General features: G+C 40.4%; 1 protein-coding gene across 3 annotated transcripts in view; it reads right to left on the reverse strand.

Moving 5' to 3' along the window:
* The window catches only part of AMPH (amphiphysin), a 112,544-nt gene that overhangs the window by 23,006 nt on the left and 77,192 nt on the right, over window positions 1-12,346 (reverse strand). For all 3 annotated transcript variants that reach the window (XM_064506587.1, XM_026117859.2, XM_026117858.2), the window contains exons 11-14: window positions 12,000-12,128; window positions 6,829-6,936; window positions 3,556-3,579; window positions 1,890-1,913 (exon numbers count right to left, since the gene is read on the reverse strand). In XM_064506587.1, the coding sequence (XP_064362657.1) occupies window positions 1,890-1,913; window positions 3,556-3,579; window positions 6,829-6,936; window positions 12,000-12,128 (285 nt within the window). The remainder of the gene's footprint in view (window positions 1-1,889; window positions 1,914-3,555; window positions 3,580-6,828; window positions 6,937-11,999; window positions 12,129-12,346) is intronic.

Genomic DNA, 12,346 nt, shown 5'->3' on the forward strand with positions numbered 1-12,346 from the left:
AGCCTTGTTTAACTGGTGTCTCCTGACTTTTATTGCTTGTGCTTACACCTACTGCTCCCCAACTGTTATCCGTCCCTCCCAAGTCCTGTGTGGACCATTTATCACTAATGCCTAACCAAACATTTTCCATGTTACCTTCCTCTGAATCTTGCTGCTTGGGGAAAAAAGGCCAATTATCCAATCCATTAGCTTGGCCATCTGACAGATTAGAAAACCCCCAGGAATCATTAGTAACTGTTGGATCCCAGTTTGCCAGCCAAGAGTCTGTTTCCAAGGCTTCAGGAACACCACTGTTACTAGGATGCTCTTCAGCAACTGCTGCTTCTGCTGCCCTACCTACCATTTGGTCTTCTGTATCATCTAGGCAAGAATCACCACAGTGTGTATGGGCAGTGTCAGCTGTTTCAGGTGGCAATGCCCATTCTTTTTCAGCAGCAGCTTGAAACTCATTGGCAATGCTACTGTTTTGGAGGAGGCTGATGCTATTGTCTTCAGTTCTTTTACCAGACTCTTCTGCACTGAATAATTCAGCATCACACAGAACGTTTCCAACACCTGTAGGGTCCTTTTCTGTGTGGTCAGTTACCTCTAGGTCAGCACGTCCCATCACGTTTATACACTGCATGGAGGTACTGCCTCCAGCAGCATTGCCAGCTTGGTCTAAGCCATCTTCAAATGTCCTTTCATGGTCCTGATCCCAGTTACCCAAGACTTTCTCAGGTTCGGTGCCAGTGCTTTCTAGAGTTTTACAGTTGTTCACTACTATTTTGTTTCCATCATCCAACCTTGTGCTCAGCAATGGTGTTTTTCCATCTGTCTCCTCAATGACATTTATGTCTTTGATTTCTTTGAATTCTTTCTCCACAGAGTATTCTAGGTTGTCCCAGCTAGTTGTCCCACTAGTTGTGCCAGCTTCCCCATTATTTTCTGACACATATAAAGTTTCTGCCTCTGTACTTACTAAAATTTCAGCATTTGGCTTTGCTAAAACCTTATGAAGTTCTGCCTCTTTGTTCTCTTTAGTTTCACAACCTCTCTCTTCCAGCTCCCCTGTACCTTCTACCTCCTTGTAGTTAACAGCTCTGGTCTCTACCTTTTCACTTGGCTCGACACCTGTCCACATAGACTCTTCTTCCTCCTGCTCTTCTTCTGCCTTTTGCACTTCACATGGGAGGCATTCATCCAGCAAGCTATCAGTTCCTGGGATGGGTGTCTCAAAACTGGTTACGGTCTCTAAAGGCAGATCAGTCGCCACATCTTCCCATGGGACATTTTTAACATCCAAATGGGCCTCCAGTGAAGTCCTCTGGTTTCTGTTTACAGAAGCTGACCTTGGAGCAGCATCCTCCTGCTCACCTACAGCAGGCCAAACACTAACAGGCAGAGTACCAGTGGATTCGCTTGAGATTTGCTCTGCCCCAGGGAAAAGCAAAGAACCGCCTGCAGTAATTTCCTGGCTGACACTGGGTGTGCTAACCTCTAGGCCCCAGTTGAGTGAACCTAGATCAGTTTGGGATCTGTTAATATCTTCTGATGACCCACTGTTTGGGGTTTCCTCCATGACCAGGTTACACAGGGAAAGACTTTTTGCAGAATCAGGCTTTGAGCAGACAGAAAAGCAAAGAAAAAACACAAGATGAAAAAGATAAAGGCGGACTTGATGAGAAAACACAAAATTTATATCTTACTACAGCAATTTTAATTTAAAGAACGAAAATGACTAAATTTAGCAGTTTAAGGAAGAGCTATGTGATTTGCAATGTTAGGAGACAGCAGACTGCAATCTAAAAGAGCAGCACCGATAGACAAGGCAAAGAACTATACATTACACAACATCGACTCATGAATGTCTCTAAAATGGTTGCAATTTTAAGGGGAAGTTTGCTTACCGGCTGCACCAATTCACTGCTTGTCTGTATGGAAGAAAATCATTCATATAAAACAAAGAAAATACAAATGTGATTTTTTTTGTTATGACAACTGTTCATTAATTATCAGTTCTCTGGCCAGCAGTGATTACCAAACTGGTGTGGGGAAGGACTGCAGGTCCTCTCCTGACCCCCACTGAAGACTAATCACAGGCCCATGAATTTAAGCCACACTTCCAGACACTGAATTACATTAGAAAATAACTTATACACGTTCATTGAATAATAATCAGACCTTGCTTTCCTCTGAAAACTTTTGCTTCCCCTGACACTTTTTATCACAGGTACCCTATTACATCTCAGTAGAAAAGAGGGATCTGTCAGGCAGTGAACAAGAAAGGAAGCAATCCAAGTGGCAGTAGGCTTTACTCCCGTTTACACTAAGGCATAGATACTTCACTCAGGCCTTTAGCGCACAGCTCTGATTCTCCATCACCTTGCACCATGCGGAGGCATTTACACCCAGGTAGAGTAAAGCACCAGCTCACAAAGCCACCTATCTACACCACCACTCTGAACAGATGCAAATACTGTGAGACAGATCAACAACTAATCTAGACCCAATTTATTAGTAAGATAAACTCAGTAAACGTTCAGAATCCCTAATTTCAAACATTTAGCTGTGAAGCTCATTATTTACTTGATTTTTTTTAAACAAGAGCAAAGAGAATAACAGTTATAATACAAAAATATGTATTAAAGAGCTATAAATAAAACTGTGTGACAGGAAGACACTGATAAAGATATCTCATATTAGTTCAGAACTATGAGTTCAAAACATTTCTGGATTATTTTAGTTGATCTTTATACTGACAGCCTTGAAATTTTGGCTAGTCTGCGTATATGACTATTGTTTTCAGGCTTTATTTAACCTTTCCCAAGAGGAAGAGATGGGCATTTAAGATACATCGCATTTGTTGTGTATTCATAAAATGTTACAACAAATCTGAAGGCACAAGAAGCATCCATAGACTTCTGTGCTGGCTGAATCTGCAAAAGGTCAAAACATGAGCATTCCAGGCTACAGAGCAAGTCAACCCAGCTATCACCGTGACACAAATTCAAAATAAAGCTCACAGAAATGAACTGTTTTCTTCTTGCAGATCATTATATCTGATTCGGCACCAGTAGGCAGAAGGAAGGATTTATGGGGTTTCCTATAGAAGCAGCTGTTTTTGTGAATAACTCTGGATCACTGTATGCCCACTATTAAAAGAACAAGTTAAATTCTCTCTTCACTCCTGAATTCTGTCAAAATGGCGATGATTGGGTTAAAATCCTGAGGAACTACATCTTCAAATAATTCAAACAGGTGACTAGCACCCAGGACTACCCTCCAATATCTACAACGGAGGCATGAGCATAAAAGCAGCAATTACTTAGCTATAATGATTGTGAAACTTATTAGCCTAGAGTGCTGACATCATTTATGTTCTGTACACCAAACAGAGATATTTTTCTGTTGTTTTTAAAGGATCCCAGGTGGTTTCATCTACTTTAAAGTATTTGTCATGGTCTGTAAATTTATCTTGGTTTCTGGGGAAAGGATTATAAATCTGAGTTCAGCGTGTTACAAAATCAGAGGCACAGAAATATCCCAAATTACAAGGATGAGTGTCAGGCTTACCGTCCATAGATCCCATGGCAATGTCTGAAAAATAAGAGGGGGGGAAAAAGGCACTTAGAAAAATAGTTTGCATGTCACAGGTTCAGTGTGCTACATCACTGTGTGCATTAACTAACAGAATCTTATTTATATGCATACTTATACATATATTTTCTATATATGTGTGAGTATGTATGTGTCTGTACATATCTGTATAATATGCTTTTTGGTTAAATAGGATGGGCAGTATGTGATGGATTATCATATCTCCTACTTCAGAATACTTGCTCTTTTCCAGTGAACTCATACCACTAAGCACTTGACTAGAGACCACATTCTGAACTAATGACTGAATGAACTTCAATGGGTACAGGAGTCTCTGCAAGGTATGACTGCCTACATAAGCCAGAGGTCAGGCTTTTCAGTTAAAAAAAAAAGATCCAGCTGTTCACCGAGAACAACAAATGGGTTTTCTCACAACTCTGACACCAGAAAAGAAAACAGTATGCTTTTTGGGAAACAAAACAAGAAAATTGACCAATGTTTTCAATTTCTTGCCTAGTCTGTTAATTAGAAATGTTGGTGGCCTCTCAGCAGAAGAACTGAAGGGACAGATGAAAGAAAAACAGCAGACTTCAGTCCTAAGTTAATAGTCCTCCACAAGAGAAGGAGCTCTCCTGGTTGGTCTCAAAAGCTCTCTGGGGTACTTTATAATATATCTACTTTGTTCACACCTAGGTCAAAGTCAATCCAAAATAAAAAGACAAGACACTACAAAAATAAAATGTGAAACTTGCTGAAATATTTGCAAATGTTAAATATGACATCTAACATTTGCCTAAGAGAATAGATCGCTGCATTTAGATTCTTTTATTGCCTGCTTCTTATTTTACAAAGGACAGAATGGCTTCCCAAACCACTTCCACTTTCATGACTAAAAGACAAAAATAATAATTCACTACTCAGATTTACAGTAAATTAACACCAGCACCCAATCCTCAATCAGTTTAATTTTCTTTAATTCCAAGTATATGCTTTTTTCTGTGGATGTAATTCAGCTCAAGTGTACTTGCTTACTCCAACATAACTGTGTTAGCTGAACATGTAAGCTCTAAGGAAAAATTATAGGTCTCTTCTTATAGCCCTTACTGATGCAAACCATAATAGTCCTACTGACTTCAGTGAAGGAGCAATGCCTTTGAGCACTAGGAGGAAGGAACACAACGAGGGAAAGGCAAGACACATTACAGGACCCAGGAAAGTGTCGATGTGCATAGATGGGAAGCTATCCAGGCATGTCTTGAAAGGCCGCTCCTGAAACAGTCATAGGAATAGAAAAGCAAGTGAGGAGGGGCAGGAGAAGAAGAGCAGACTGGGGCTCACTTGCTGTGACTTGAGCACACTGGCAGAGGAATGCAGGGATGTAATTAAATGATCAGTAAGGAAGTCATGTTTGGCCTGCCAGGGGAGACGTGGCAAAGATGCCTACCCCATCTTCAGTTCACTACTTCAGCACGATTTGCTGAGGGAAAAACATCCATGACTGAGGCAAAAAACAATACACATTCAGAAAATGCATTTAAGGCTCTGTTCTTAATCTCCTTGTAAAGTAGCACAAGATTCTCCGAATATGGAGATCACAGATTTCATCCCGTCTGTGCTCCCATAGGAATGACTGTCACATCCAGTGAGACGGAAAGCCTCACTGCAGGGCTATCTTCACTTCTTCGAAAAACATGGTGCTCTGACTCATCCATGCACAAGAATCATCTTTTATATATATACATAAACAAACAAACAAACATACATACATATATTTTATATATATATATATGGAGGAAATAAGAGAGAAGAGATGGAAGGCGTTCAGTGAATGCATCATACGCACCTAGATGAAAACATGTGTATAAATATTTTTCGACATTGAATTATATTCTGTTTCATTGCACAGTTGAATCAAAAATGATTCTTTTTCACTAAAGAAGTAAAGCATCCCACAGTCTGTACATTAGGATATCAGGACACAAATGCTGCCTCATAAAAGTTAAAAGCCATTGGTTTAACTATCCCATTGCTCTAATCAGGGTTATTACAAGGCAAGCTGAATGGGTAACATTAGCAAAGTCACAGCTAGAATTTTCGGTCAATGCTGAATGCCAAGGGATTATTTTCTTATTTTCTTTCTTGTTCACAGGGAGCAAGAAAAAGAACAAGTAAGACGCAGAAAGCCTCTACTGTAATTAAACACTCCTTTGATCAAACCACAATGAGAAATTGCAGCTAATGTTTGGACTGGTGACACTGCATAACCCATTAGAGATCACTACAGATCTCGTTACATAACTAGGCCTACACACTAAAGACAAAATTAATTAACTGAGAAAGATCAGCAGAGAACCAGGACGGTCTCAGCATTAAAGCTTCCTGTCTGCTCATTCTTTTCCCAGTGCTGCATTCTTGAACAGATGATTAGACCTTTCATATCTCACAGTATAAACCAGGTTAGTGATAGCCATAAGGATAACAGGCTTGGCTCGCAGGATGCCAGTATTATTTCCTTGCCGGTGTACAGTGGAGAGGTCCAGCTCTGCTGGCCAGGGGAACTCCCCTACTGCACTGTCAGCCCTAGGGTTAGCAAGGGTGAATTCTGCATTTTAAAATAGCAGGTCCCCTGAGGCAAGCCACAGAAAATCAGCAACTCTCTTATCAGTCTCTATTTTTTTTTGCATATTGCTGAGAGAAACTACCATGGCAAATAGTACCATAGAATGCAGAATTCCTTTAATACAACATCCTACAAGGAAACGTGATAGTCCATTCTCTTATTTTCCTTGAAGTCAGGTCTGAAATAGATTTATGAGAGCAAAAACACTCAGATCACATCCTCTGCTTGGTACAGAGATTCCATGATGGCAAAGCAATTGTATGCCAACTCCATAAGACCTAGGTCTCCTGAGGCCTCTTTCCAAACATCAGGAGTCAAAGCCAGGTCAGAAAAATTGTCAGAAATCCAGCTTTGGAGGATTATAATGTCTTTAGTTACTCCAAAGATGGAAAATAATGACATGCCAAAGGCCAAGGTACTAGCAACCATTCTCATTGACAAACATCTCATTTTACCACCTGACAATTTCCTCTTCCAGTCCATCACCAAGGAGTGCAGGGGTACTGAAGGGGAAAGATATATGGCTGGCAAGAGCTGCTCAGGAAGATCAGCTACGCGAGGCAAATCTTTGCTACCAAACACAGCAAGTTGCATTCATATGCTTTGCCTACCTCAGGGTAAAGAAATACCTGAGACATGGGTGAATGAGTTACTCCTGTTGACACAACTTCCGGCTTGAAAGGGTCGAAGTCCAAATCTAGCAAAGATTCCTCTTTCTTAGCTTCAGAAACTTCATTCTGGTAGAAGAGAAACATAACTCTTGAAAATTCACCTCTTAAAAACTACCCTGGGCAACAAAATATTAGGAGGCAAAAGAAAACTAAAAATTACATCACAGATTTTCAAGCTGTAGTGCAAGCCAGGAGGGGAGGAAGCTCTGAAGGCTGTCCTGAGCTTCAGTGTAACCTTTAATTTTTCTTTTTATGAGCTTCCTTTCTATGATGCTTTTGATTTCTGCACAGTGCACCTTTGTCTTTTTAGGCTAAACAAATTATAGCCCTCTTGAAAGAGTGCTGAGTCTTCACTGTCTGACTGTAAAGGCCCTTTTAAAGTACTTTGAGTTGGACACTAAAATTAAAAGCTATAGAAATGGCACCCAGCACCCATATATTCTAATAAGTGAATCTCCCCTTAACACAAACATTTGTAAAAAGTCCATAAATCCAATTGAATTAAATTTCAATTCTGAATGTCAATAACATTCATATTTAGTGTTGTCCTTAGCTCTAACCCTTAGGAAACATCTTATATAATAAATAAATCTTGCTAGCTTTAACTGCTCTTACAAAACTGGATTACACATTACAGCCCTTTTTTTTCTTTTTTTTATTTGCAATTAATGAATTAGTCAAGGCCACTGGGGTCACTATAAATAGCTGTATTAGTTCTACAGGCTGTGGATCATTCCCTCTGTAAATTAACATGAACAAATAATTAACATGCCTCAACACAATCGGCTATTTTTAAGTAGTGTAACAACTGCAGCTGAGATTAAATTATCACTAATAAATATTTTAGGCAAGCATCTTAGTTTTGGTAACAAGGCTAGCACTGCTAATTGTTCTATGTTATTAAATAGTGAGAAAAACTCTTTTCTTTTGATGTATAGAATATGTAGACAATAAAATATTAATTAGCATGCTATTTTGAAAGGAGTTCAGACTGGAAACAATACCAGGGAAGTGACTCGTTCACATATATTCACCTATAATCTTCCATAAGAATGGTAACACAGGGTCACACCAAAAGTCCACACAGCCCAACCTCCTGTCCCTGACTGTGGCCCAGGTGGATGCCAGGGGATGTCTAGAAGAGCACGGCAAGCATAAAAACAACAAAACTAGGAGCTGACACAAAATAATAATAGAAAGGCTTTCATTTTTAAGACATTTAAGAGCATAAACTTTCTTAATTGGTATTACTATCTGGAATAAAGAAAAGTTGGTGGTGCGTCACGTGACATGGAGATCAGCTGGGAAACTGCTTGCCATCAGGTACCACAGACACAAAAATTTTACATGTGCTGAAAGACTGAAAAGACAAATTCATATAGAAGAAATTTACTGAGAAATACTAAATGCATAGAAACCATGTTCAGGAATCCCCTGAGCTGCAAATGGCTGGAGGCTTGAGACCATATGAGGAGGGGGTACAAGGAACATCAGCTGTGCTTGCCCTGCTTTATATTCTTCCCTCAGCTTCTGCAATTGTCCATTGACAACTGGATAGACGAATAATTAGTCTGACCCAGTAAAGCCAGTCTTATAGTCTCACATTTTAAAAAGTCAGAAATCAAAACAGCCTCCCCACTAGTATACCAAGATTATTTTCATTGAGAGTTCTGCCATGCCATTCATCTGATGCATTTAGATTTTATCACATATGCCCTTGAGGCACTAATTCTCATATGGTCACACAGCTTGAGGAAATAACATGGCATTAACCAGTACATAACCAGAAATGGATGGAGATGGAAAAGATAATTATCTTTCACTGAGATTTTACAATGAAGCTGTCATTTATGAGGACTGAAAAAAATTAATAGGAGTCTTACTTAAGCCCTGCAAGATGGCGACTAAGGTACCTGTTTTGATAGGGCACCGATTACTGACTGCATTACTGACTTACATTAGCTGTTACCCACAGACTAAAACGAGCAGAAGACTTGTTATAACTCTAGGAACAAAACCCCAAGAAAAAATACAGTGTAACAGAGATACCAAGTTAGATGAAGATTTGGGAAAACTAGGAACCTCAGGAAATCCTTCAATAAGGACCAGGCTACTACATGAATGCCTACTGACCAGCCTGTGCTAATTCTACCACAGCATGAAGAAGCATGAAGAGACACTACATTTGAAAGGGGTGACTGTGGCAGAAGCAAGGCTGTATCTCTCAAAACACACTTAGGTTCAAGGGATGGAGAAGGCACAAGAAACCTGTACGCTCCCCATGAGAACTGGCATACCTGCCAGTCCCTCTCTGCAAACACTCAGCAAAAGATTTAAAATAACTCCGGAAAACGCAGGCTGTGCCTCAGCCCTCCAGCTCCTTCACCCCCACTGCTGAGCACTGACTGCAGCAGCTCTGTTGAGTGGCTCCAAAGGCAGCATGAGGTTGGTCACTTCAGAGCTACCTGATGCATCCAGACTTAGACTTTAGGTACCTGGAGAGGCATATTATACAGACTTCTGACGTTCAAGCTAGTAACTGGACACTAGTAATTGGACTACTAGCAATATTTTACTTAAGCAGCTGTCCAAAACCAAGAAGCACCATCAGCCATGAAAATGATGAGCTGATTTTAGTGGCCAAAGCTGTGTGAATATCCATATTTTGTCAAATCATCTCAGCACCTCAGCATAACAATGACATGGGAGGAGTGCAATGAGGAAGGACAGGAAAACATGTAGTAAAACAAGAACACTCATTTTTAAATGACTCCTCTCTTTTGGCCCCACAAATATCACATCTCCTCAGGTCTTTTACATAGCAGGAATTAAATCCACTCTTGAAAATAAATAAAATGGTGGTGAGAGTTGCTTTGTTTAATCCGGTCCTGAATACTCAACAGCATCAAGTAGGACTAGCAGGACTGTCTGTCTTTCTGCATCTCATACAGCACCAAATCCATTAGTGCTGCTGGTGAAGGGAAAAAAAAAAAAAGAAAAAAAACCAGAGAGCGCAAGAGAGATGAACAACAGCAGGTACAGGCTGTTTGTTCCTATGTTCAGGGAGAGGAAAAAAAAGAGTGTTTGGCTTGTTCATAATCCTGTCTGAACCCTGGGATTAAAGCAGTGCAACACTACTCATCAGCCTGCTGGTTTCATGCCTCTGAGAGTGAGGATAGTGCCAGGGACACCAGCACAGTCCTTTGGGAAGCCCTGCACCATTAGAGGGCTCTGCGGGCTGGAGAGCTTCCTCCCTGCCACCCAGCCAAAGCTCACCAAGTACAGGAGATGCCGTATGCACCGAGAGAGCGATGCATCCGCGTTTCCTATAGTTTTCATGCAGTACACATTTTCAATAACTGGTTGCCTTACAGAAGGATATAAGGCCCACTCTATCACACTATTTGTGTATGCTTGTACATATTCAAAGGTCTCAGACACAGTTACATTACAGTAATGGGGGTGGGCTTTGTGGAAGGAGAAAGGCAGATCATTCATGAGAAGGTGCCTAGGGAATAACTTAGGCCATTCTCAGGCTATTCCTTGACTAGGCAGGAGGGAGAGATGTAAATCATTCACTGAAGGCAGATAAATTTTTTCCTTGAGAGACAACGGAAAGATTTCAATTCTCAAGAGCATGCCCACCTTTATTATGCCATTATGTTTTTATATCCACCTCTTGTAGAAAGGCTGTAAAGATTCTCGAAATGCAACTTACACTCATTTTGAGCCCCATTCCAGTGTCAGCTCTTAATAGAAAGGCAAACTGGTGCCATTTCTGCTTGCCTAGCTAGTTTGATAGGTCACAGTTAGTTGGATATAGCATTTAATGCAGGGGACCACGTCTAGCGCAGGTTGTGCTGGCTTCTACCACTGATCTCAGAGGTCACACTACCAGAGGGATAACTCCTACAAAGTCAGTGTACAATGATGCAGCAGACCTGAAAGCCCCCTTCCGTGAGGGCCTGACAGCCAGTGTGTACAGGCTTCCCAGCATGGGAGCTGCCCAGCAGGGTTTCATCCATTAATTGCACAGAGACTTAACTAGAAGCAACTCTTTTCCCTCTTCCAAAAAGATCCCAAAGGGAAACATGGTAATGCCCTTTTCTCCCCTCCACAAGAAAACAAAACACCATACATCTGAGTTCTCTAAGATAATTTGGGGTTTCATTGCTACGACTACATCCTCTTGTATTGTCAAATGAATTCATACAAAAACAATAATTCACATGAGAACAAAAATTCATAAACATTCTGCATTAGCTTCAGATCTGCATATTTCTACACAGCCTACAATATACAGGCTTGGATTTCAGAGCGGTAATTACCATAATAGAAAACAGTCCATTATTGAACAACCACTAGTTACCAGAGCTGTGCATGAAAGCTGAATAACTGAACACAAATGCTACAGGCTTATTTTACACAGCTCTGTGTTTTTTGTTTGTTATACACAACATTCTTAATTTCATAATTTAATTATAAGGAGAGATAAAAGTCATTCTGGATATGGCTCTGCTGTGTAACTAATGTTCATATGAGTCAAAATCAAATGAATGACCAATCTAGCTAGAGTTGCCTTTTATACCTGCAAAAACATATTTAACTTCCAAACCAAACATTTACCAAGAATACTAAAATAAAAGTTGATTAAAACAACCAAGTTCCAGTTTTTAAAATCATCCAATGGAAACAAATATTATTATGTATGACTTTGATGGAAAGAAACTGGAACGACCAAGCATTGACATGATGTATTTCTTGAGATGTTTGGGATTAGGAAAAAAGCATCTCACATGAATTCTCAGTTTATAATGAAATCTGGATTCAGGCAAATCTCAAACATCGTCACGTTTCACAGTGTTGTTAGTCCGGCCTACCATCAGAAAATCTCTCATATTTTTCAATATGCTAGCAGTGCTAGCCCTTTTGAGCGATTACACATGACCTAGTCAAAGATAAAACATTACACGTGACTTTCAAGATGACCTGAAAGGTCATTTCTGCCAGAGCCTTCTCTCTGCATCCTCCTCCTCCCTCCTCACTGAGATCAGCCATAGGGCAACGATCTTGGAGTACCTCGGGGGCTTGCAAGACTGGACCCATATGTTGCCCTTCCTGAAGCTTACCTGTGATGGGGTCGTCACATTGATTTCTGGAACAAAGTTGTCATCAAAGAAATTGATGATGTTCTCCTGTTGCAGCTCCTTTGTGGGCGTGAGTTTAGGTAGCGGTGGGACTGGAGGACCTTTTCTCAGCTAGGCAGACAGCAAAAATGGCACAGACTTAGCTCAGGGACAAGAGAAAGGGCTTGAAGCTAGGCCTAAACAGTTTGAGTTAGGTTCTGATCTCTGCTGCTTCACCTCAAATGTGGGAAAATGCCCTGGATTTAAAGAACCTGTTCAGTTGTTCATTCTCATCTGTCTTGAATGAAGGAAACATTGCATGAAAAACAAAACAAAAAATCAAAAATATT

The sequence above is a fragment of the Dromaius novaehollandiae genome, chromosome 2 (assembly GCF_036370855.1).
Source record: "Dromaius novaehollandiae isolate bDroNov1 chromosome 2, bDroNov1.hap1, whole genome shotgun sequence".
Taxonomy (NCBI): Eukaryota; Metazoa; Chordata; class Aves; order Casuariiformes; family Dromaiidae; genus Dromaius; species Dromaius novaehollandiae.